The sequence below is a fragment of the Hypanus sabinus genome, chromosome 21 (genome assembly GCF_030144855.1).
Source record: "Hypanus sabinus isolate sHypSab1 chromosome 21, sHypSab1.hap1, whole genome shotgun sequence".
In the NCBI taxonomy this organism is placed as follows: Eukaryota; Metazoa; Chordata; class Chondrichthyes; order Myliobatiformes; family Dasyatidae; genus Hypanus; species Hypanus sabinus.
This window is the reverse complement of record NC_082726.1, coordinates 61,475,038-61,502,372: the sequence shown is the minus strand read 5'-3', so window position 1 is coordinate 61,502,372 and position 27,335 is coordinate 61,475,038. Positions and strand designations below refer to the sequence as shown.

At 41.9% G+C, this 27,335-nt stretch overlaps 2 protein-coding genes across 3 annotated transcripts in view; both read right to left on the bottom strand.

The window, feature by feature from the left end:
* chata (choline O-acetyltransferase a) overlaps positions 1–18,986 on the bottom strand; it is a 61,129-nt gene extending 42,143 nt beyond the window's left edge. The window contains exons 1-6 of the mRNA XM_059946967.1: positions 18,924–18,986; positions 16,433–16,624; positions 13,568–13,686; positions 11,786–11,839; positions 8,364–8,544; positions 7,745–7,922 (exon numbers count right to left, since the gene is read on the bottom strand). Coding sequence (XP_059802950.1) covers positions 7,745–7,922; positions 8,364–8,544; positions 11,786–11,839; positions 13,568–13,686; positions 16,433–16,624; positions 18,924–18,986 — 787 coding nt within the window. The remainder of the gene's footprint in view (positions 1–7,744; positions 7,923–8,363; positions 8,545–11,785; positions 11,840–13,567; positions 13,687–16,432; positions 16,625–18,923) is intronic.
* A 3,648-nt stretch (positions 18,987–22,634) lies between these two features.
* slc18a3a (solute carrier family 18 member 3a) lies at positions 22,635–25,656 on the bottom strand. 2 transcript variants are annotated; one of them, XM_059946965.1, is made up of 2 exons: positions 25,638–25,656; positions 22,635–24,252 (listed from the first exon to the last, which is right to left on the bottom strand). In XM_059946965.1, exons 1-2 carry the CDS (start codon positions 25,654–25,656, stop codon positions 22,715–22,717), a joined length of 1,557 nt encoding a protein of 518 aa, XP_059802948.1. In that variant the 3' UTR covers positions 22,635–22,714. The 2 variants fall into 2 exon arrangements, with proteins under 2 accessions (XP_059802948.1, XP_059802949.1); XM_059946966.1 differs by lacking the exon at positions 25,638–25,656 and having other exon boundaries at positions 22,635–24,274.
* Positions 25,657–27,335: the final 1,679 nt, after the last annotated feature.

Here is a 27,335-nt window from a genome sequence, read left to right as displayed (position 1 = left end):
CTGATCAACCATTCTAGTTAGCCCACCCCCTTCTATCTATTACCTCCATCACTGCATTGGACAGTAAACACTTAAAACCACTATAATAATGCTGTTTATGTTGTAAATACATGCCTGTGTTTATGTATGTTTTATTCACATCCGTACTTTAACTTCTAACTTTATTTTTTATATAATTCTTGACTTTTTAAAATTGTTGAATGTTGTTGTTTTTGTAGTATGTCATACCGACACACCACAGCAAATTCCTAATACATGTAAGTGTATATGGCAAATAAAGTTGATCCTTGATCCCTGGAATTAATGCTACATTTTACACAATGCACTGGGACATGTCCACAGATCTGCCAAATCATCAGTTGCGTATTCTGATTTCTGTCATACTGTGCATCAGATAAAAACTAGCAACTATAAATTATCAGGTGATATGCAGTTCAGATAATGGTAGAGAAATCTGACGAACCTTCTGAAATGTACAGGAAATGCAATCAATGGCCTGTACACCTGTTCATTAATGCAAATATTTAATCAGCCGGTCATGTGGCAGCAACTCAATGCATAAAAGCATGCACGGTTGTTGTTCAGACCAAACTTTTGAATGGGGAAGAAATATATCTACTGTAAGTGGCTTTGACCGTGTAATGATTGTTGGTGCCAGACGGGGTGGTTTGAGTATCTCACAAACTGCTGATCTCCTGGGATTTTTACGCACCACAGTCTCTAGAGTTTACAGAGAAACAAAATTTTTTAAAAAACATCCAGTGAGTGGAAGTTCTCTAGGTGAAAATGTTTTGTTAGTGAGAGAGGTCAGAAGAGAATGGCCAGACTGGTTCAAGTTGTCAGGAAGGTGACAGGAACTCAAATAACCACACATTGCAACAGTGATGTACAGAAAAATTTCTTTGAGTGCACAACACGTCGAACCTTGAATTGGATGGGCTACTCCGGGTTCCATTCCTGTACCTAATAAAGTGGACACTGTGTGTACATTCTATACAACCTCTATTGAAGGAAGACACTCATTGCAAATTTCTGCATAAAACCAGTTCATTTGACTGTAAGTGGTGGTGTTCCACCGCATTACAGATGTGGCTGATCCTCTCTCACTTTACAACAATTATAGTTTAGGTTAATGAGTAGAAGCCAAAGATTAAGAATTTTGACGAATATGTTTAATGCTGACAGTGTGCATTGTGATTCTGCTCCAGTTTCCGCAGACTGTTCTGTTCTGTTCTGTAGGAATTGGACCAAATGTGTGGAGCCACCTACCAGAGGAAGTGGTGAATGTAGCTTCAATTTCAACACTTAAGAGATGTTTGGGTAAGTACATGGATAGGAGGGGTATGGAGAGCTATGGTCCACCTGTAGGTCGATCGGAATATATAGAATATTAGTTCAGCACAGACCTGATGACTGAAGGGCCTTTTTCTGCGCTGCAGTGCTTTATGACTCTAAATTAATTTATTTTGCAATAATACAAAAGAACATATTCTAATGTCTATGACAAATGTGTTCTGCAAAGAAAAAGAGTTCATCGTATCTGCTTAGTGATCAAGGTCATAACCAAATGCTAAACCAGGAAGTGCTTCTTAAAATTACTCTAATAAAGACATTGATACACAAGATCTGTTACAGTATCAATATAATGCAGTAAGTCAGATGAATCAATTGGAGTGGCATGTAAAATTAGCTTGAATTTTATAATGAAAAAATACATTGTAAGGGAAAAAATGTAGTTCTGACCGACAAGAAATTGGAGGGGGAAGGGTGTAAATGATCATGGATGTAAAGTAACCCAGGTTAGAGATGAGAGAGGACAAGTCAGTGAGGATTGATTAGGGAGGGGGCATTTGTGGAATTTGACCAGGACATGCAACCCTCTCCCACCAGGCGTGGATGACGGGATTTCTCCGGGTGTATTTGGATTGTTTCTTCTGGAGTGTCAGAGGCCAAGGGAAGACCTGATGGAAGTTGTAAGATTTTGAGGGGTGTAGACAGTCAGAATCTTGAAAAAGCCTGAGAAGAGTTTATTAGTCAGAATCTTATTCCCAGGGTAGAGATGTCAAATACTAGTGGGCACAGTTTTAAAGTGGGGCGGGGGGAGGGGTTGTTTCAAGGGCATGTGAGGGGGGGGGGCAAGCTTTTCGCCCACATAGAGAGTGGTGAGAAAGCACTGCCAGTGCTGGTGGTGGAAGCATAACAGACATTTAGGAGGTCTTCAGGTAGGCATCTGGATATGTGGGAAATGGAAGGATATGAGTCATATGTTATCAGAAGCAGGCTCAATGGGCCAAATGGCCTACTTCTGCTCCTATATCTTATGGTCTTAAGAATTAGCTTGATTTACACTACTGGGCTTGTACACATAAAGAATATATAGCCCACTGGAATCCACTCTTAAAGGTAGCACATGCAAAATGCTCAAGGACCTCAACAGATCAGGAAGCATGTATGGAGGGGAATAAAGAATTGATAATTTGGGCCATGATGAAGGGTCTTGGCCAGAAATGTCAAATCTTTATTCCTTTCAATAGATGCTGCCTGACTTGCTGAGTTCCTCCATTTTTTGTGTGTGTTACTCTGAATTTCTGCCATCTGCAGAATCTGTATTGTCTTTTAAAGATAACTTCCATTGGCTGGAAATTACAATACTATAGCAATTCTCTGCTATTCATGGGCATGAGTTAGAGTAAGGATCGAAATGGCAACACAAAGAAAGATTTGGTTTATAATTTAGAGTCGTAATATACATCATGTTTTCTCAGAATGAGCAGGCTTGCAGTTATTGATCTGTTTCCAGGTTAGGAGGTGCCTAAAAATGTGGAAAATATACAATAGGTCATTTTGGAAGTCAATACCTCTGTAGACATATCCCTTCTCTATAGAAATGCATGGAGGCGAGAAATTTGTCAATAGAGGTGACCTGTTGAGTACAAATGACCTCCAAAGAGAATGGTTAACAACACCATTCCTCATTCTGAGCTCTGTCATGGGAAGAGGTTACCAAATAGGCACAGGAAAAGATTCAAAAAGATGCTGTCAGCACCTCCTTGAAGAAATCAGTATCCTCTCCAGGACCTCTGAAACATGACTATTGAAAGTGAAGAGGGGGCAGGCAGGTTGTTATTGATTCCGGAGCACACAGAAGCCCACAATGAACAGTAGCAGAAACAAACCCAGTTACCTCCAACTACCAGGCCCATCAGCATCATTTTGATTTGTTGGTGGAAAAACCCGCAGTTTCTGCATTAGCCTCATTAGCAACCTCAACATCTACATTTTAGAGTAGATAAAAATGATTCTTGATCATGAAGAACTGCCTAAGAAAAGATTAATTTGTGGACTAGATCAAAGGAATTTGTTAAGAGGTCATTTGGATATGAAGTGCTCCGGTGGTCCATGGATCACCAAAGGCCTAGGTATCTCTAAGGGTCTAGGAATCTCTGAGTGTCTAGGGGTCTCCAAGGTTTTAAGGATTTCAAACATACATGATTGCCATATTGGGAACGTAAAGTTAGAATTAGTTAATCATGTATTATCTTGCTTCAAATTGGTTAAGAGATGATAAATAACATTTGTACACTGTCACTTTGTTGAACCACATCTCCATAAAGCATATACAAATACATCAAGTCCTAAGTTAGACAATAGTGAAGTCAGAAGGGGACAAGTCAGGTGGCAGCTAATTTACAAAGCAGGGAGCAATATTTACTTTCACATTTTGTCTTACAGCCATACTATGCTTTGTACACTGAGGGAGCTTGTTTGGCTCACACCCATAAGATGGGGGTCTTTGTCTCCACCAGAAGAGAAATTAATTGAATTCACATCTGTTTGACCCAAGAATGGATTTGTGTATGTGGTTCTCTTGGTCCTTATCAGTAGAGCTACCTCTTAAAATTTACAATCTCCATGAGTACATTCAGTGGCCACTATTAGGTACAGGAGTGAAACTCAGTGTGGTTTTCTGCTGCTGTAACCCATTCACCTCAAGGTTTGACATGTTGTGCATTCAGAGATGCTCTTCCGCACACAACCGTTGTAATGTGTGGTTATTTGAGTTAACGTTGCCATTCTCCTCTGACTTCTCTCATTAACAAAGTGTTTTTGCCCATGGACCTGCTGCTCACTAGATATTCTTCTGATTTTTGTACTATTCTCTGTTATCTCTAGAGTGAAAATCCCAGGAGATCAGCAGTTTCTGAGGTACTGAAACCACTACATTTGACACTAACGATCACTTCATGATCAAATTCACTTCAATCACATTTCTTCACCATTCTGATGTTTAGTAAGAACAACACTGAACTTCTTGACTAGGCCTGTGTGCACTGGGTTGCTGCCACATGATTGGCCGATTAGAAATTTGCATTAATGATCAGGTGTACAGGTGTACTGTACCTAATAAAGTGGTCACTGACTGGATCAGTCCCTGTATAAGAGTGAATCTTTTGACTCACTCTAAGCCAAGGAAGCTATGACAATATTGGGAAAATTAACATGCATTCCTGAAGTAGAATAATCATAGTTGTGTAAATATTGGAGTGCTTTCTAGTATTAGTCTTCCAGATGTAAATAAGACATCAGATAAGAACTTGTAAATTAGAACTTGAGGTCATGGGTTAAGGGTGAAAGGTGAAGTGTTTAAGGGGAACAGGAGGGAAACCTCTTCCCTCAGAGGGCAGTGAGAGTGTGGAACAAGCTGCCAGTACAAGTGATGGCTGAGGTTTCATTGCAACAGTTAAGGGAAATTTGGGTATGTATATGGATGGGAAGGTATGGAGGGGTAGGATCCAAGTGTGGACAATGGGACTAGAGAGAATAATAGTTCAGCAGTGACTAGATGGACCAAAGGGCCTGTTTCTGTGATATGGTGTTCTATGACTCTAAATTAATTAATTTTGCAATAATTCAAGGGAATGCAATCTCATTTCTATGACAGGTATGTACTTATCTTCACTGTAAGGAGAATTAATTGAACATATCTACTTAGTAATGAAGGTCATAACCAAATGTTAGGAAGAGCTTCATAAAAATATGCTAATGAAGACATTGATATATGGTGTTATCTATGTTACAATATCAATATAATGTAATACATCGATTAATCTATTGCAGTGGTGTGTAAAATTAGCTTGAATTTTATAATGTTAAAATACATTGTAAGGAGAAAATGCTAAGTTCCTTCAGCATTTTGTGTGTGTTGCTCTGAATTTCCACCATCGGCAGATTCTCTAATGTCTCTTAAAACTAACTTCTGCTCATTTGGCAATTCTGTGCCATTCATGGGTATGAGTTAGAGTAAGGATACAAATGGCAACACAGAAAAAGATTTAGTTTATACATTCAGAGTCAGTTATATATATCATGTCTTCTCAGAGCAAGCAGGCTCACTGTTATTGGTCTGTTTCCAGGTTGAAAGGTTCATAAAAATGTTAAAACTATATTATAGGTCACTTTGGAAGTCAGTAACCATTGTAGGTGCAGCCCTAAGACAAGAACATCTACAGAAATGTATGGCAGTGATAAATATGTCAACCAATATGCTCATTAGAGGTGTCCTGTTGAGTCCAAATGAACTCCAAAGAGAATGGTTAATGATGCCACAGTCTTTATTCTGAGCTCTGTCATGGGAGATTACTAGATAGACATAGAAAAAGATTCAAATATGCGGTCAAAGCCTCTTTGAAGAAATCTATATTCTCTTGGGAACATCTGAACCAAGACTATTCATAGTAGAATAGGGACATTCAGGATGCTATTGAAAGCCTCAAGATCATGATTTGGGAGTACATAGAAGCCTAGAGTGAACAGTGAGCAAACCCCATCCCTTCTAACCACTTACCCATTAGTTACCTGTGGCAAAGTCTATGGTTCCCATATTAGCCACCTCAGAAACTACATACTAGAGCGGATACATATACATACAAGTTTACTACATAAACTACATACTACATACAAATCATCTTTGATCCTGAAGAACTGCTTAAGAAGAGATGAATTGGTGGACTAGGTCAAAGGAATTTGTTGTGAGGTCAGTGGATACGAAGTGTTCCAGGGATCTTGGGATTTCCAGGGGTCTAGTGGCTTCCAAGGGTCTAGAGATGATGGGTCGTGCATTCAGAGATTCTCTTCTGCACACCACTGTTATAATGAATGATTATTTAAGTTACTGTTGTCTCTGACCTCTCTCATTAGCAAGCCATTTTTACACACTCACTGGATGTTTTGGGGTTATTTTTTGCATCATTCTATGTAAACTCTAGAGCAAGGGTTCCAAACCTAGGGTCCGTGGACCCCTTGGTTAATGGTAAGGCCCCATAGCATAAAAAAAGTTGGGAACCCTGCTTTGGAGATCATTTTGTATGAAAATCCCAGGAGACCAGCAGTTTTTGAGACACTCAAGTCAACCCATCTGGTACTGATAATCATTCCATAGTCAAAGTCACTGAGGTCACACTTCTTCCCCATTCTGATGTTTATTCTGAACAAGAACTGAACCTCTTTATATGCCTGTATGCTTTTATGCATTGAATTACCACAATATGATTGGCTAATTAGATATTTGCATTAACAAGCAGTGTGTAGGTATACCTAATAAAGCAGTCACTGAATATATCTTTTATTGGGCAAGTAGTCATTTTATTGAGTTCTATACAAATTTTCCATTGTGTAAATTCTCAACAAAACAACCAAAGACAATTGGGTTTCGAAGGATGGTGCAAGTAGAATGAACTCAATAAATGTATTTCTGAGACCTCATTTGAATTATAGAAGAAGGCATCCTGGGAAACAAATGCAAAGTTAACCAAATGTTTTGCATTAATGAAAAACAGAAATATGTATTTGCCTAGCTGGTACGAGGAAATCTGCTGATGCTGGAAATTCAAGCAACGCACACAAAATGCTGGTGGAAAACAGCGGGCCAGGCAGCATCTATAGGGAGAAGTACAGTTGACATTTCAGGCTGAGACCCTTCGTCAGGACTAACAGAAAGAAGAGACAGTAAGAGATTTGAAAGTGGGGGGGGGGGGAGGAGATACGAAATGACAGGAGAAGACAGAAGGGCGAGGGATGAAGCTAAGAGCTGGAAAGTTGATTGGCAAAAGGGATACAGAACTGGAGAAGGGAGGGGATGATGGAGGCTTTAGTGAAATCAATGTTCATGCCATCAGGTTGGAAACATTAACTCAGGTTGGAGGAACAACACCTTGTATTCCGTCTGAGTAGCCTCCAGCCTGATGGCATGAACATTGATTTCTCTAACTTCCATCAATGCCCCTCCTCCCCTTCTTACCCCATCCCTTATTTATTTATTTGTTTATTATTCTTCCCTTCTTTTTCTCTTTTTTCTCACTCTGTCCCTCTCACAATCACTCCTTGCCTGCCCTCCATCTTCCTCTGGTGTTCCCCTCCCCCTTTCTTTCTCCTTAGGCCTCCTGTCTCATGACCCTCTCCCTTCTCCAGCTCTGTATCCCTTTTGCCAATCACCTTTCCAGCTCTTAGCTTCACCCCTCCCTCTCCTGTCTTCTATCATTTTGGATCTCCCCCTCCCCCTCCCACTTTCAAATCTCTTACTATCTCTTATTTCAGTTAGTCCCAATAAAGGTTCTCGGCCCAAAACATCGACTGTACTTCTTCCTATAAATGCTGCCTGGCCTGCTGTGTTCCACCAACATTTTGTGTGTGTTGCCTAGCTGGTGTTGTGTTGCAGAATGATTCTTCATGCATGCTTGTAACTAACCTCTCAAAATCACTTTCCTTGCCTCTGCCCATTTGGGCCTGTCATCTGATGTCAGCAGTCCAATGGGAGCTGCCCTTTCTTCCTCATTCTCTGCCATTTTCACGATCTTTCTCAACTGGGTGAACAAGTCGGTTTCATTCAAACGCCTGAAGTTTATGACAACCTCCAAAACAAAGAACTGGGGCAAAACAAAAAAAAAAATGGCAGTCAGGTTTAATGCAATTCTGTATGGAGTCAGTACAAAATCAAGTTCAAATTTATTGTCTTTCAACCATATACATATGAGGGGTGATTGACAAGTTCATGGCCTAAGATAGAAGGAGACAATTTTAGAAAACCTAGCACATTTATTTTTCAACATAGTCCCCTCCTACACTTACACACTTAGTCCAGCAGTTGTGGAGCATACAGATCTTGGACCTCCAGAAAATGTTCACAGCAGGGGTGATTGTTAAGTTCGTTGCCAAAAGTGGAAGGATATGAGTTATACAGCTTTCGTTATATGCACATGCAGTTCAGCTCTTTGAGTGATTATGCAGAAAGTTTGAAGTTAATAACTCATCTCCTTCTACCTTAGGTCACAAACTTATCAATCAGCCCTGATGAGTTATTAACTTACCTGGTTTCGACAAGCCACAATGACATGTTCCATTTCAAGCATTCCATTGCTTTTCTGGTCTACCAATGTGTCTTTCTGTTGGCCTGGGAGACGGTAAGATGAGAAAAGCCGGTAGTATTGTTCCATGCACAAAGCATGTCCTGCTAAATGACCACGGGCAAAATCAATGGGTAAGGCACGGCTGGAAAACAAGATGAGAAAATGAATGCTTAATAATCAAGGTACTCTTCAACTCATCTTCTTTTAAGTTATATTTTGTCTGATTTGGAAGTTGATATAGGCAGACCCTGTGTGATTCAGTAAAACATCAGAATCAGGTTTCATATCACCGTTACGTATCTGTGTGTTTGTATATTTAGTAGTTAAATTAAATAAGCAGTGCAAAAGAGAATTTAAAAAGTACTGAGGAATCTTTCATGGGTTCAATGTCCATTCGGAAATCGGATGGCAGAGGGGAAGAGCTATTCCTGAATCATTAAGTGTGTATCTTCCTTCCTGTACCTCCTCCCTAATGGTAGCACTGAGAACAGGCATGACCTGGGTGATGGGGGACCTTGATGCTGTCTCCGAAGATGTGCTGGATACTACAGAGGCTCCCATGATGGAACTGACTAAGTTTACAAATCACTACAACTTATTTCAATTCTGTGCAGTAGAACCGCCCCCCCCCCACCCTACCACCGTCATACCTGTATTTAAGCTTGTACAAACTCCATAAAAACTATACCTAACTCATTCCTTCAAGTACTGATGCAGGGTTTTGATCGGAAACATCAAAAATGTCTTTACTCCCACAGATGCTGGTTGACCTGCTGAGTTCCTCCAGCAGATTGTTGGTCCAGATTCCAGCATTTGCATTCTCCTGCATCTCTGCTATTACAATAAGTGTTTGTTTACAACTTTTTCTTAAAAAGTTAAAAAAAAAAACATTAACTAATGTTTGGGCATTAGGTCTAAACAACACTTGAGGTCTACAGAGCAGTCATCCTTCCTGCACTGTCAAGGTAGATAGACAGCATAGATATAGTAGATGAACAGCATCTTTCTCACAGGATTGAAACGATGGTATGCATTTAAGATGTGATGGACATGTAAGCCATGGGGTGGTGGTAGAGGTAGATACATTAGGGACTTTTAAAAGATGTTTCGATTGGGATATGAATGTGAGGAAAATGGAAGAATATGAACGTTGTGTAGGCAGATGAGATTAGTTCAGTTGGTCATTTGATTACTAATCTAAATGATACAGCACAACATTGTGGGCTGAAGGGCCTGTTCCTGTGCTGTACTGTTCTATATTCCATTATTGTATGGAGCTGAATCATGGACCACATACAGTAGGCACATGGAAGCCGTGGAACAATAACACCAACAATCCTTACAAAGGATTTGGAAGGCTAGCTGTAAGGACAGACACATACTGGAAGAGGCCAACATGAGCATCACCTCCATCATGATAAACCAAAACCAACTCTGATGGAGAGGTCATGTTGTCCAGTTCCAAACAGATCCTTTACTCCCTGTTGAAGGAAGGTCAGTGAGCCCCTAGAGGGCAAAGGAAAGGCTTCACAGATAACAGCAAAATCAACCTGAAGAAATTCAACATTACATCTAAAAACTGGCAAGGCATTGCACTCAGTAGATACACAGGGATGGACTCTGTTCAAGAGGGAGCTGTGCTACACGAGAACAACCTCTTGCTGTGCCACGGAGAACAAGTGGCTGCTGCAATAGGAGAACCAAAACAACCAAAAAACCCAATCACTAACCACAACCACCAATTACTCTTGCTGGCACTGCACCAGAACTGGTGGATCCCAGATTAGCCTCTACAGCCGCCTGAGGACTCGACAAAAGACAACTGTCCAGGAGAACATCCCACTCAACTCAAGCGATTGCACTACTAACCCTACTCACCAATGTCCTTATCAAATAATAATGAAAGACTAAACTTCTGATGTTTTGAAATTCAGAATCAACAAAAAATAAATTAAAACATTCACAACATTTAGAAACATTAACTCCTTTTAAATCTTGCAGTGTCATTGAATTAATACATTTTTTTCTCCACAGACACTGGGTTATTTCCTGCACTTTTGAATATAACTTCAATTACTCATCTTCCTCAATTTCAACTACATTATTTTAGTCCCTACTTTTCTTGCTAACCCTTGCACCTCTGTTGGCTTCAAGTCCTCAACTTCCAATGAGAAGAAACAAAATTCAGGGCATTCACTCTCATTTTAATGTTGTCTCTCTCCACCATCACCTCTCCCCACCACCCCCCATATCCCAGCTGTATACCCCTCCTGCAATGCCCAACATTTAACCATGATGTCTGACATCTAATATACTGGTTATTTTTGTTCATTTAGGAATTGACTGGCACTACACTAACAGCTTTGATTTTGATTTCCCAATAGAAGAAAGATAATAATGCCCCACACATTTCAGAAATTATTGTCAGATCAAAATTGGAAATTACTGAGTACCTGGAATGAGCTGCCAGACAAAGTGGGTGAGGCAGGTAAAATTGCAACTTATAAAAGGTAAGTAGATAGATACACACAACTCTGAACTGATTCCACAACCTATGGATTCACTTTCAAGGACTCTACAATTCATGCTTTCAGTATTATTTAAGTATTTATTATTATCATTATCATTATTATTATTTTATTTGCACAGTTTGTCTTCCTTTGCACATTGGTTACTTGTCAGTCTCTCTGTGTAATTTTTCATTGATCCTGCCCTGTTTCTTTGTTCTACTGTGAATGCCTTCAAGAAAATGAATCTCAGGGTAGCATATGGTGGCATATACACCTTTTGATAATACAGTTACATTGAACTTTGTACATTGATCACAGAAGGGAAGGGAGGAGCTTGGAGAGTCATGGGCCAAATGTGGGCAACTGGGATTAGCAAGGAGGATGCTATGGTTGGCATGGATGAGTTGGGCCGAAGGACCTGTTTCCATAGACTCTATAACTCTGGGAGTCTATATTGAGATAATACATTTTAGACAGTGAACATACTTCACAAAATAACCTTGGGTTTGTTAGTGAGACAATAACGCAAGAAAGATGGTAGTGTAGCAGTTGGCGCGACATTATTGCAACTCGAGGCTTTCAAGAGTTCGGAGTTCAATTCTGCCACCATCTATGAGGAGTCAATACATCCTCCCCATGGAATGTGTGGATCCTATCTCGGTTCCTTCCACAGTCCAAAGCATACTGGGTAGGTTAATTGGTCATTGTAAATTGTCCTGTGATTAGGTTAGGGTTAATCGGGGTTGTTGAATGCTGGAGTGGTCTGGTTCAAAGGGCAAGATTGGCCTACTCAGTGCCTTATCTCTAAATAAAAATAAATTAAATTACTTTAAAATATACTATTTCAAGTCTAGCTCACTGTTAATTACTTACGCATCCAACACAACTTTGTAATCCAGTATTCCACAAATGAGACGTGCAGCAAACCTGTGTAGGGAAATAAACTGTTAATACAGGCACCATTGGAATGCAAAAACTCCAAAAACAATGTGTATAATTATAACATAAGAACGTTCTCCCTGTGACCATGTGGGTTTCCTCCCACAGCCCAAAGACATACCAGTGGGTACGTTAATTGGTTATTGTAAAAATGTCCCATGATTAGGCTAGAATTTCATTGGGAGATTGCTGGGCAGCACAGCTGAAAGGGTCAGAAGGACCTACTTTACGCTGTGTCTCAATAAAAAAGTTAAAATATAACAAAAAATGGCAGCAATACTTTGCAGTTTCATCACTGAAAAATGCTTATGTTTGGTTTGTATAAGCTTATCCATTTAGACATAGCTCATCAAAGCATCCCAATGAAAAGATGGATTAAATGGGCCCTGGGCCCCTCTTGAGTAATGTTATGTAACAGTAACAAACACATTGCAGGCAACTACAGTACACTTGGCTCAATGCGCAAAGACTTTGAGGATAGACATTCAGAAGTAACTCTGCCCTCTAACAACAATATCCTTGGGAACAAGTGAGCGCAACAATGCAATAATAACAAGATCTACATGATCAGGGAGACGGTGCTTGAAATGATGGCAAGAATTCTGGCACCATCTGTAAGGACTTTGTATGTTCTGTCTATGAACTGCATGGGTTTTCTCCAAGTCCTCCAGTTTCTTCCCACAGACTAGTCAGTTGGTTAACTGGTCATTGTAACTTGTCCTGTGATTAGGCTAGCATGAAATAAGTGGGTTGCTAGCGGTGCAGCTCATTGGGGTGGAAGAGCCAGTTCTGCACTGTATCTCTAAATGAATGACTAAATACAGTACTGTGCAAAAGTCTTAGGCACACATATATATATATATATATAGGTAAGGTGCTTATGACTTTTGCACAATACTATATTTGAAAACGTCAAGCTGGAAGTAAGTTTGTATATCTGGCAGGAAATAAGGATATTGAGAATGGTGAGAGTGGGGTGCTGCAGGAGGGATGTGGAGCATTTGGCAGAGAAAGAGTGTCGGGGCAGGAGGGTGATGCAGGTGCAGACCCAGCCCTGACACACCAGGCAAGGTCATATGATTCCAAACAACCGGTTTATTGATCATTACTGAATGTCTCTCTGGTGCTTTCCACTCTCTCTCTTCTCCCTTCCCCTTTTCCCAACCATGATTTACCTCTCCCTGCCGCATTCCCAATCTCAGTCACCAATAGAGATCTATACCAGAATCAGGTTTATCTTCACTCACATGTCATGAAATTATTTGCGGTGGCAGTTCAGTGCAATAGATAAAATTACTACAGTACTGTGCAAATGTCTTTGACACCCTAGCTATATATATATGCCTAAGACTTTTGCACAATAATCACAGCATAATACTTCTGGGCTGTTTTTTTTAATTTTAGACTGATTTCCTAAAAGCAAAGTTATACTTAAAGCAAAGACATATTTTATTTATTTATGAGCTGCACTGCCTAGCTCAGGACAATTTACAATGACCAATTAACCTACTAACCGGTACATCTGGACTGTGGAAGGAAACTGGAAAACCCGGAGGAAACACACACAGTCACTGGAAGGATATAGAAACTTCTGGCAGACCACGGTGGAATTGAAATCCGAACTCTGATGCATTACGCCAACCGCTACACCACCATGTAATTGACATGCATTTTACGACAGAACATATTCTTGTTGTGCTGCATGAAGGTTTGTACCTGAGCTGATCAGCCTCATCCTGAAAGTTCTGACGAGGGAAGACCATTCCAGGGCTGGAGTTCACTGGAAGTGCAATTGGATTGCATAGATACATATTATCCAACCACCAATCATAAATCTTGGGAAGGGAAGAGAAGGAAAAGCAGCTTATTGTAACTACTAACAAACTTTCTACAGAATAATTTATTGTCTAACTTATTCAGTGGTTTCAATTTCAATCTTGTAGAAAATTGAATGTTTCATCAATATAGATCATGCAAAGGATTTAGCAAACACCACCAAAGGAAAATTAGTATCTACTTTATTCTATCATTAAGTTTGTACATTGAGATTCTGCAGACACCGGAAATCCAGAGTAACACACACAAAATGCTGAAGGAACTAATCAGGTCAGGCAGCATATATGGAGAGGAATAAAGAGTCATCATTTCAGTCCAAGACTCTTCATCTGGATTCCCCATCAAATCAAATCATGTTTAATTATCATTCAAATCATGTGTAGATACAGCTGAACAAGACAGCATTCCTGAGTCAGAAACAGGTTTAATATCACTGGCATATGTCAAGAAATTTGTTCTTTTGTGGCAGCAGTACATTGCAATATATAATAATAAAACTTTAAATTGCAATAAGAAATATGCATCAAAAAATAAATGAAATAAGTAGTGCAAAAAGGGGAAGAAAAATACTGTAGTAGTGTACAGGGGTTCAATGTCCATTCAGAAATTTGATGGTAGAGGGTAAAAAGCTGTCCTTGAGTGTGTGTCTTCAGGCTCCTGTACCACTCCTCATTGATGGTAGCAATGAGAAGGGGGGATGCCCTGGGTGATGGGGGTCCTTAATGATGAATTCTGCTTTTTTGTGTCCTCACTTTTTGAAAGTGTCCTGGATGCTGGGTAGGCTAGTGCCCATGATGAAGCTAACTGAGTTTACAACTTAATGCAGCTTTTTCTGATCCTGTGCATTGGCCCCTCCATACCGAACGGTGATTCAGCCAGTTAGAATGTTCCCCACAGTACATCTGTAGAGATTTGCGAGTGTCTTTGGTGACATAGTAAGTCTCCTCAAACTCCTAATGAAATACAGCCACTGTCGTACCTTGCTTGTAATCGCATTATGTGTTCGGCCCAGGATAAATCCTCGGAGATGCTGGCACACAGGAAATTGAAACTGCTCACTCTTTCTACTTCTGATCCCTCATGGAGGATCTTGGCCTGAAACATCAGCTCCTCAGTCCTCTCAATAAATGTTTCCTGACCTGCTGAGTTCATCCAGCAAGTTACATGTGTTAGTCAAAATTATATAAACCCTTCTTTGCCTCGCTGTAAAATTAGTCTCTTGATGCCTACTGATTGAAATAACTAACTGCCTTATTATAAATACCATGGCATGCATGGTCATTTTTTTCAGAAACAAATTTGTATTGAACAGGGAATGCAAGATGCACCCTTCCAGAATCCATTGAGATATAAGATACTAGATTCTCTTCCTGTAAATAGTGGTGGAAGATTAAAAAAGAAAGAAGTCATAGTAGAAACATAAGGAATGCAGCAAGAATAACACACCTAATGTCCTTGCTCCAATATGAGTAACATCATGATTGGTCTTTTACCACAGCACCACTTCCTTGCATTCACAACATATCCCTCGATTATCTTCATTTCCAAAAATCTATCATTCTACCTCTTGTATATATTCACATTCCAAGCTTCTGCAGTACTATTGGGTGGAGCATTACAAAGATTCATTGCTTGTTAACACATTTCTAAATTGGCAAGCCATATTTCAAGAGTCCAACATCCTGTTCCTGACACCAAGCCAAGGAACAATTCAAGAACGCGAGATTCTGCAGATGCTGGAAATCCAGGTTAACACTCAGAAACTGCTAAAGGAACTCTGCAGGTCAGGCAGCATCTGTGACGAGGAATAAACAGTCAATGTTTTGGGCTGAAATGCCAATTATTATATTCCCCTCCATAGATGATGCCTGACTTGCTGAGTTCATCTAGCATTTTGCAAGTGAAAAATCATCTGGTTCACTGTGATAATAACCTCCATAAGAATTTTGTATGTTTCAATGAGATCACCTCTCAGTCTTCTGAACACAAGACAGTATAGGCCAAGTCTACTTGATTTCCCCTCATGTCCATTTCCAACAATCAGCTGGAGAGACAAAACAAGATGGTTTAAATGAAGGAATGGAATGATGATGAAGGCATTGGTTAGCTTCTGGAGGACCAGTGCAGTGGATACAGGACCTTCCCCTTCACTGGGATTCACAGCAATTCAGAGACCTCAATATCAAGATATTGCAACCTATATATGAATGATTTGGATGAAAATGTATGAGACGATGAATATGTTTGCATATTTATAAAATTGAAGGAGTTTCAGAGAAGGAGGAAGTTTTTCAAAGGATTTAGCAGAATGTAGACCAGCTGGAAATATGGGCAGTAAATTAGCAAATGGAACTAGATCTGAACTAATGTGCGATGTTGCACTTTAGGAGGTCAAATCCAAGAGGAAAGCATATAGCAATGGCAGGTAAAGTATGTCAGGAACATTGATGTACAGAAGGATGGTAGGGTGAATTTCCACAGCTCCCTGAAAGTAACCACATGAATATCAGGGTGGTAAAGAAGATGCATTTTTCTCACTCCCTTGGACACTCCCTTAGATAGAACAATCTTGTGCACAGTTTTCCTAGTACAGTCCAAACTAGATCCCATGCAGGCACATTGCAAAAATTAATTTTCTTGGTAACATTTTCCTGCAGACTGTGGCTGGATGGCCTTCTGCGTAGTATAGCAAGACACCTTGAGTTCAATGCATGCTTTTAATTGCTAATGAAGTGTTGCCATTACCCAGTTAACTTTGTTTTCTTTTCGCTTCATCAAATGTTCCTGCAAAAGCTCTCCGACCCCACCGCGGGCCCCAAACCTTTCTACGATGGCTTTGGTGGTTCTGTATTGGTCCTCTGTCACCATGTGTTTCACACAGTCTAGGTAGGTGTCCAATGTGTCCTGAAGAGGAGGGAGGGGATATTTGGGCAACACCTACAAGATACAGAAAAGTGAAATTGATTTTAACAACCATCATTGATTACGAAGCAGTTGAACAGTCAAAAAAGAAAGATCAGTCTGTAGGGGTCTCATTGGCTGATAGATAATTCATTGCAAAACAGTGTATATACAGTCAGTAGCCACCTTATTAGGTAAAAGACTGGAACCCAGTGTGGTCTTCAGCTGCTGTAGCCCATCTGCTTCAAGACTCAATGTGTTGTGCATTCAGAGTTACTCAGCTGCACAATAATGTTGTAACGCATGGTTATTTGAGTTCCTGTTGCCTTCCTGTCAGCTTGAACTGGTCCGGCCATTCTCCTCTGACCTTTCTTCTTAACAAGGCGTTTTCGCCCGCAGAACTCCCACTTGCTGGATGCTTTTTATTTCTCACATAACTTCCTGTAAATTCTAGAGACTGTTGTGGTGAAACCCCAGGAGATCAACAGTTACTCAAACCAACAATTATTCCATTGGCAAAATCACTTAGATCATATTTCTTCCCCATTCTGATGTTTATTCTGAACAACTGAAACTCTTGACATGTCTTCACGTTGTTATGCATTGAGTTGTTGACACATAATTGGCTAATTAGTTATGTGCATTAATAAGCAGGTATGCTGGTTTTTGCAAACTTACATTGCAAACTGCATTTTGCATTTTGATAAATATTTCACCAGCATTTATAATTTGTGTGATTATGATAGAGCATTATCTGAGCATCATTTGAGACTATTTCGAGTTGGTGAAAGGTATTGTGTAGGTCTAAAAATCTGTTCCTATAGTTTTGAACAAAACCACGTTTTATTTGAACCTAAGCCCCATAAGTAAATGCCTAGATGATATTTTGCTTTATTCTAGCTCAGTATCATTTATTAGGATTACGGCAAAGCAAGCATACTGCTCTCTCCACATCAGTGACACTTTCTTAGCTATGGGAGAATTGTTAGTGAGCTAGTTAAACCGGCATAGTGCAAAATTGACTCACAATGTCCCAGTGGATAAATTAGTCACATTGTATAATTCTAAAAGGGAATGCGCACTCAGTATCACAGATCACACAAGTTTCACTTTCTATAGTGGAGTTATCGATACAATAGAGAAACACGCCATTGAGAATACCGCGTCTGTGCAAACCCGTGATCATAGGTCACAGGAGCAGGTTTAAGCTTTTCGGCGTAGCAAGTCTACACCACCATTCAACCATTAACCCTCTCAATCCTATTCTCCTGTCTTGGCCTTTTAACCCGTGACATCCTTACTAATCAAACATTACTTATTATTAAATAATCACCTTTACTTATCAACCTCCGCTTTAAATATACTGAATGACTTGGCCTCCACGGCTGTTTGCAATGAGTTCTACAGATTCACCACCCTTTGGCTAAAAATAATTTCTCCTGATTTTTTATCTAAGCTGACGTCCGTCTATCGGACCTGAGGCTGTGCCTTCTGGTCCTAGACTCCCCCACTGTAGGCAACGTCCTCTCCGCGTCCACTCTATCACATCCTCACTACTTTTTCTCATTCCTCTCAACTTCCGCAGATACTCCCCATTTACAGTGGCCAGTTGGCGGTATGGGAGGGAATTGGAACACTTCGAGGAAATCCACGTGGTCACAAGATGAACGTGAAAACTTCCGCGCATAGTGCCCCGCGGGAAGACGGAACTCGGTTCTCTGCCTGTCAGGCAGTGACTTTATCAGCTGCGCCACTGCAAGTAGCGTTTATTAAATTATCAGAGTATTGATGTGAAGTGTGTGTGTGTTGGGGGGTGGGGTCGGCGGGCAGTTCCTACAACAACCGTATACTACACAAAAACAATTAGATTACCGCAACGCACACAAAATGTTGGTGGAATGCCCCAGGCCAGGCAGCATCCATAGGAAGTACAGTCGACGTTTCGGGCCGAGACACTTCAGCAGGACTAAAGAAGGGTCCTGGCGGAGGGTCTCGGCCTGAAACGTCGACAGTGCTTCTTCCTGGAGATGCTGCCTGGCCTGGGGCATTCCCCCAGCATTTTGTGTGTGTTGCTTGAATTTCCAGCATCTGCAGATTTCCTCGTGTTTAGATTGCCGCATCTCATCGATCCTGTCCCATGTTGATAAAGCTAAACTAATACTTGGCAGGACGTGATCAGACACCATGTCCAGTTTAATTTATGCACGTCATTCGGGATGCATTTGATTATCAAGTTTCAGAGTTCCACTATAAAACTTCCGCACACGAAAGCAGAATAAGAATGCATGTCAGCATTCGAACAATCACTGTGTAAGAAAGTGAATAAAAGTCATACATAGCTGTTCCTGCGAGCTCTCGGTCGCACCGAACCCTGATTGGGTTTACGCGGGGCTATCATGGTTTGTGACGATCGCATGTAATCTGGACGAACGGCGGACACACAGGGCACAGGTGCACGAATAAACCCCCTGGATGAAAGAGATAATGTAAGTAGGTACGCTTTGCTCTGTATCAATAAATAAATGTTCCGCAGTTCTTTATTACCTTTCGCTTTATATTCTATAATATTTACCCAAAGTCCCATTATGATTTTTACACAGTTCTCCACTTATCTAAGAAATCATAGTTCAAAGTAAATTTATTATCAAAATACATTTTCTTGCAGACATCCACAGTAAAATAAATACAGAAGAATCGTAGGAAACCCTTAAGTAAAAGAGGTAGGGTCCCTGAAAATGCGTCTATGGGCTGTGTAAATATAATGTACTGTCTGTAATTAACCTAACCTTAACACTAAAATGAAAATGTCACTTTCCTCCCAGCCTCAAGCTCTTACCTGTAACTTGACATATACGAAAACAGAAAGCATTTTAAATACCAGTGGAGGGAAGTAAAGGGAACGGAGGAGAGATGTACTTGGGGAGATATACCGGAGAATTTGGATCAACTACCTAGTCCCCCTAATCGGAACACAGTTCAAGCGCTGGTTAATGGAACCTGTCCACTTATAACCCAAAATTCTTCAACTTACAAACGGACCAACCCAGTTCACGGGTACTGTTCGTTTCTGAAGTTTTAAATGAGAAGAGATAATAAATCGATAGTTACACTTACCGATCTTCAGGAATCTATACAGAACGAATGGAACTGCCGCTTTAGTAGAGACACCATTTCCAGTCCCATGTTGGAGACTGGAAACCGGAAACTGGCCGCTGGTCAACTCGCTCGGTGCGCCGGCACTGGCGGCTCACCACTTCTACCACTGCGTTGAGGATGGGAGCGACAGAACCGATGGCGAGCTCGATTATACTCTCCCTCGAAACGGCAACGCCCTCCCCTTTTCCCTATTCGTCCAACATCACACCCGACACTCAGACGTCGCACAGTATTCACTCACTTCGAGTAGAGAGGCCAGGAGAGTGGTTTCGGGTTGGGCGCTGAGGGATCGGGTGGGAGGTCGGTGTGCCGAGGTGAGGGTTGATAGGCCACTTTTGAATGGCAGACCTTCGCTCTTTGGAAGGTTATGCCTGCGACTTTCAGCAAGCTGCTGTGGACAGAACTTAACGTTGGTTGAAGTAGTTTTCTGATGAAAGACCAGCTGAGTTTCTCTGCTATCATATACTACCGGATAGCTCCAACATCCCCTGTGTCTAATATACTGCTTACGCGTGATAATTTAAACAAATTTGTCTGATTGGTCTATGGTCAAAATTAGTTCAAGTTAACCACACATCCCCGGGGTGTTGCCGAATGATTATTTACATTCTATAAAATTTTGCCTTCAATGAGCATTACCTAGCCGATTCAAGTTCCAATGAAAGGCTGTATCATTTTCATAAACTTAAGATATTCTGCAGATGTTTGAAATCCAGAGTAACTCTCAAATTGCTGGAGGAACTCAGCAGGTTGGGCAACATCTAATCCATGTAGAGGGATAAACAGTTAACATAGCGGACCGAAACCCTTCATCAGGACTGACGAAAGTGGACTGTTTATTCCTTTTCATAGCTGTTGCCTGGCCTGCTGAGTTCCTTCCGCATTTTGTATCATTTTCATCCCAGTGAAAGCTGCTTTTGGCTTAACAGTGACCAAATCCACTCGTACACGGAGGCGACTCAACACCCAATCGCTTAACTGTACCGAACTGAGCATTTTCCGATTAATTACAACTACTACGCAAAAATACTTGAAACGCTTTCATTTATTGCAATATTTTATATTAATTTTATTTATAACTACGTTTTCATTTTAACGCTGTCGATTAATTTTAAATACAATCTCGACATCCTATTTGTGGTGAATTCCGGATATGATTTGACTTTCGGACTTTTAACGAGTTGCCTTAGTACCATTTCGTAATAGTAGTGCCACGTAGTGCCACGTCGGATAGCCAGTCACTCGGTGCACGGTTACCGGACAGCGCCTATCCCGGTTTGAGTGGAATAGTTGCCCGTGTGACTGTAGGTTCTGGGTAAGAGCGGCTTGAGTCGGCGCTTGTAACCCGGCGCTTCAGCGATGTGTTGCATAGGAAAACTGAACCTTTTTATGTTTAACGTTTTAATAGTCACCAAGTGACGCTCTTCACAGACTGAAGTCGTAAACAGTCTCGCAGAAAAGAGTTATTTTTCCTTGTCCAATATAATTGTGCGGCGCGGAGGGAACGGCGAATAAAACTCCGAAGTGAATCGAAAATTGGGACGGGTTAAGAAAAAGTTTATTTTGTTCATTCATCAGTACGCTGTTTTTAACTATTCTGATTTTCACTCCATGAACCAAAATTGTTTCCCCAATGGGAACTGAGTCTTCCGATGTTTACTGAGCGCAGAGCGCCGTAAATCAGTTGACTGTTGGAGACAAACCCTGACTCTCTCAATTTAGTCTTTCAAATATTATTTTAAACTTCCCGTTGAAAGCCACCATCCACCGTCCTATTGGACAATGCATTCCAAAATCCCACTCCGCTGTCGCGTGAAGTACAATAAAAGCTCTGTTTCCCCGCCCTGCTTTTGTGGTTTTATTTTGCCCATTCTCCGCTGTTGTTTGCGGGGAGTTCGGGAGAATGGAATCGGAAGCGAGAACGGTTTTCAAATAGCGTTTTCCATTGTATTAGCGAGAAGCTAATAAGGGTTCTTACAAACTAACTCCAAGCAAAATATTCCAGGAACTAAACAAATAATGGTTTATACAAGATGAGCAAATCTGATATTAGAACCAGATTTGTTTTCTGGGGGGATGAAACCCCCCAAAAAAAGGGCAGGAAGTTGTGGAATTCGAAGGAAGGAATATAATTGTGTGTATCTGCTAAAATTAACATTGTGTGTGGAAGCAAAAATATTCCAGATGTTCTGGGATCTACCCGATATAAATGTTATACCCACATTATTTCCGAGTATGTACCTATTGATTTATCAGACGTTTTATTTGTCGATCAGATCTCAAAACTGTGTAGAGAGAGAGAGGGAAAGAATCCGACTCTGCGTCTCTAATCCGCTGTTTTGAACGTAAGGACTGGCGGAACCAATTTATTAAAACTCAGTCATCATCTCTTAATCCAGTTTTTAATCTGACACCAGGTATTTTATAGCAGCACATATAAGTTGAAGTAGCCCGTGACAGAGGTTCATTCGCAGAGAAAAATACAACGTAGTTACTTTTTTTTTCGATTGAGCTCAGAGGGGGCATTAAAAGGAGCAGACACTATGTACACTATCTATATTCCCATTAGATCCCTGAAAAAAATCAGATTTTTAGCTCTTTTAATACAGGTGTATTACCTAAAACTCACACAAATTCAATTCGAGGAAGTTTTGCACTTGACATTACTTAAATAAGCTCGTGTTAGATATGGATTATTAACTTTGAATTTTGATTGAGTACAAGTCGACACAATTCCGCCTTTGACAAAATCTCCATTCTGATTAAACCCATGGAATTAGCGTTTACATAAATTATACTTAAATATTGTACGCAAATATAACCTAAATTTAAAAAAATCCGGATTATATTAGACATCTAGTACATCACAGGGTTAAGTTGCATCACATTCAGTTATGTCCTGCGACGATTGAAGTGTGTGGAAATCAGTCTAACTATGGTCACTACTGAATGAATCATCTTCACGCGGAATTATTCACTGGAGTCCTCTTGGTCGGAGTTATCCAGGACCGAGGGCGTGGAGAGATTGCTTGCCGAGCTAACGTGAGTTTTCTTAGTCGCTTTGCGTTCTTCCATTATGATGGTGTCATACAAACCTTTTGGTCCCTCCTCCAAAAGGACATTTCTCTCGGACAGAGAGGGTTTCATTTGACACACGTTTCTGAGGAACAGCAGCGTAGGGGCGTAGAGGATATTGACCAACCCCATGCCAAGGCTGAGTTGCACAAACCCCAAAGTGTGAACGATCTGTCCGGCCACAATGGGGCCCAAGGCATAGGCAACGGAATAGGAGATATCAGCGATGGCATAGACGCTACCGTACACGGACACATAACGAATATCAACAAGGAAGGCAAGGGTGGGCAGGAGGGCAGTGTCCACCAGGGCAATCCCAAAGCAGAGGGCGCACAACGGGAAGATGAGTTCTTCAAAATTTCTGCAGGCTGGGATCGTGCACGAACTAGCACCTATAATAACCAGACCTAACGCTCCGTAGAACCATTGGTAATTGGGGTATTTAGCGGCTAACTTTACAGTGATGTACACGCCTAGGACGTGGGGGAAGAATGCCGGCAGCCACGTGAGTCCCATTTGCAATTCACCAGCGTTCATTGTCTTTTTCATCCACTTTGATATTGTCGGCTCTAAGAAAGCCAGGGGAATGTTACAGGTGGTGAGAGCCCCGGCCACAACAGCAATGTAGGGGTCGATCATCAGTTTATAGATGGGGGTGCCCTGCGGCATATTCTGACGTGTTCTACTAGAGAAGGGCCTAATGACCATTAGCAACAAAATACCGTCCAGCAGAGAGACAACAGAAAGCACTAAGAAGGGAACGCACTTGCCCGCGAACTTGTATAATATACCACCAAAGGGGGGCGCCACTAAGCTACCGAAGGAGATGAAAGCCAAGGCGATGCCCAGGGCTCGGCTCCTCTCCGACTCCTCGGGGTACTTGTCGGCGATCATGGCGATTCCCGAGGTGTCCGCGAAGGCGGACCCCAACCCCTGCATACTCCTGGCTATGAATAACATGGCATAGCTCTCGCCGAAGGCAAACGTGAGGGTGGATAAGAACATAATAGCGAGCCCGATCAGCAGCGGAATGTCATAGCCTACGCGGTCGGTGAAGGGACCTGTCAATGGGTTAGAGATCAGCTGGAGGATGGCTTTGGAGGCGAACAGCACTCCAATCTGGACGTCTTCGTTTGCGTTGGGGCTTCTCTCCGAGACAGCTTTCCGCGTCGAGTTGAACAAAGACCCATTGGTCCCATTGGTGGGTACTGTGACGTACACCACTTTGTAAGTTCTTAATGTTTCAATATAGTTTGGTACAATGGGTACAATCACCATATAGAGCATGTTGTCCAGTAGCATTGCTATACACACGATGATAAGCAGCAATTTGCGCTGCCGCAGCGGTTCATGCATAGCACCGCTTATCTGTTTGCTTCTCTCTCCAACCACCTCCGAAAATGTCACCACGGCTGACTTAATCAGTCCGATGGCCATATTTACAGCCATTCGTGACCACCGGCAACTTTCGCCCAATCCTCGCACCGCAGCCACTTACTGCGGCAGTCTCCTCTTACTCCTGGCTCTCGCGGACAGCCACTCTCACGATTAACTGGTCATCGAGCCTCGGCATCGTCCCGGCTTCACCGGCGCCTCGATTCTGGGTTCCACGGGCATAGTCTTCGGCCCGCCACCGAGCATCGAACTCCCGGCACCAAAGGAGACAGTAAATGGGTTTCACTCTTAAAAGACGCCGAAGTCTTCAATCTTGCTTTGCTTCGCACAGTCCACGAATGAAATGATTCTTGCGATTAGCCAATGATCACATTGCCAGATTGTGGGAGGGAGAGTCCCGGCTGCCCGGCGCTTTCCTCACCTGTACCATTCAGGACTCCTCCCTCTTCTAGACTTGGTGAAGCCCACTTACACCGATTCACAGACATGCTCCGCTCCTCGCTTTTTTTTCTCTCTGACGCTTCTGGCAAGACTTCGCTCGGCCCCACCGAGTTACATCTGAACACGCCCCTGTTGTTAATTCACCCACGTGACCGGACCCCTCCAATTGCAGACCCTCTCTCGTCTCGTCCCGGGATGCGGACAGTACGGTACTCGGCACTCGGCAAGTCTTCAGAACCGCTCCCTCTGCCCCCTCTTCTCCGTAGTTTGATGTTTATTGCAGAGACGGACTAAATTTGTTAGCCGCAGACTAGAATATGGGATAGAGCAGATTTATTTGCCGTTGGAATTAGGAAACATTTCTGCGAAGTGTTTAACTTCCCTCGAGTGTATACTTGCAAATTTATTATCACTATTACTGTTCGATATTACAGGGCGGGGAATATCCACTTTTTGGGGGGAAAAGCCGCTTGTACTGTTAACTGCATATTGTTTTGTCTACAACGGATTAGAAATTGCAGCATAGATCTTTCAGTACGGTTAGACTCAATCTAAGCAGTCTGCTTTCATATTTCGTGATTCTGCGGGAGACCAGCCGCATTGTCTGACTCTCCCGCAGTCTCGTTGAGATGGGCGACAATTCCTGCTGTATCCCAGTTCCCTGGGAATCAGTTGGACAGGTCGATTGCTTTGACCTGGATAGACTCCCGTTAGATCAGCGCTTACTACCTTCTCATACTGCTGCACCAGGATTCTCCCTTGCGCTTAAATACCGGGTCGAAATATTTCACACGGTCGCGATGGAGTCACGAACAACTGGATTGGAGGATTGTAATTATGGGAGAGGGTGGAGAGGCTGGGCTTGTTTCCCGTGAGCGAAGGATGCTGAGCACAAACCTGACTGACACCATAAGACAAAAGAGCAGAGCAGGGTAATTCGGTCCATTGAGGCTGCTCCGCCATTCCCTAATGGCTGATTAATAACCTCCCTCGCCCTCCATTCTTCTGCCTTCTCCACGTAACCTTTGACACCCTTACTAACCATAAATCGACCAACCTCCGCTTTAAATGCAATGACTTGGCCTCCACAGCTGTCCATGGCAATGAATTCCACAGATTCACCACGGTCTGGTTAAAGGAATTCCTCCTCGTCTCTGTTCTATGGGGACTCCTGTTCTGAGGTTGTTCCCAGAGGCTATAAAACGATAGTCATGGGTAAATAGTCACAATATTCTTATGACAGTGATATCAAAAACAAGAGGACATAGGTTTGAGGTGAAATGAATGCATTTTAAATGGGATTTGAGGTGTAAGGTTTTTTATATCATATACCGGGAGGGGTTGAGTTTGAAACGTGCTGCCGGAGGAGGTGGTGGAATTTGATACTATTTGGTGGTTTAAGAGGCATTCAGACATAAACTCGCAATACACAAGCTTCTGGAGGAACTAAAGTCGAGCAGCGTCTGTGGAGGGAAAGGAACTGTCGATATTTCAGGGTGGAAAATTACATTAGGACTATCACTCACCGCTCCCCACCTCCTACACACACAGATGCCGTTCAATCCAGCATCTAGATTCCAATATCTTGTGTCTCCGCTTATATAGATAAATCCTAACAGTTTACAGACCTAATGTGGGTAAATGGGATTAGTGTACATTGGTACGTGGATCGTCAGAGATATAGTGGGCCGAACGTCCCGTTTCTTTGCCGTACAACGCTGCAGATCTGGAATTGTGTGCTGCAGAGTTTATAGTTCTTATTCCCTTGTGCCCCAGAAGCAGGTCCTTCAGCCCACTGAGCCCATGCTTTCTCACTAATTCCATGCCCTTGTTACTTTTGCTTATGGGCTATTCTCCTCGCATTTCCATCAGTTACCTCTAGATTCTACCACACGCCTAATCACTAGGGACAATTCACAATGGCCGATTATCCTACCGATCTGTGGGAGGAAACGGGAGCACCCGGGGGACCGCTCAAAGTCCCTCAGAGAGATCGGGAATTCTATAGCGGTCTTGGGCGACGAGTAGGGATAGTTCTACTGGCTGCTCACGAACCTGCCTTGGATTCCTGTCCTAATTGTTTTTATCTTAATATTCTTATTCAGACTGTGTACCATGCTCTATGTTGGACAAAAACAAAGATATTGCAACGTTGGCCTTCAATTGCATGTATCGTCAGTCAGCTCGGTTATTAATACTCTGGAATAGGATTTGCTTGGAAAATTCAGGCGCTCGCTTCAAATATCGAGCCAGTGTTTTCAAATAATATGGGTTCCAGTTGAAGACTAACACCCAGCTGAACACATTCACAGAAAACCAGGAAAAGGGCAGCAACACTCAGTGGCCACTGAGAGCATGTTCATGGTGTTCTGCTGCTGAAGTCCATCAACTTCAAGGTTCGACCTGTGGTGCATTCAAAGGTGTTCTTCTGCACACTAGTGTCGTAAAGCGTGATCATCTGAGTTAGTGTCACCTTCCTGTCGCCGTGAACCAGTCTGGCCATTCTCCTCTGACCTCTCTCATTAACAAAGTGTTTTCGACCACTGTTTATTTTCTGTTTGTTTGTTTTGGGGTTTTTTTTGCCCCATTCTCTGTTAACTCTAGAGACTGTTGTCCCAGCAGATCAGTAGCTTCTGAGATACTCAAGCCACCCCGTCTGGCACTAACAATCATTCCACAG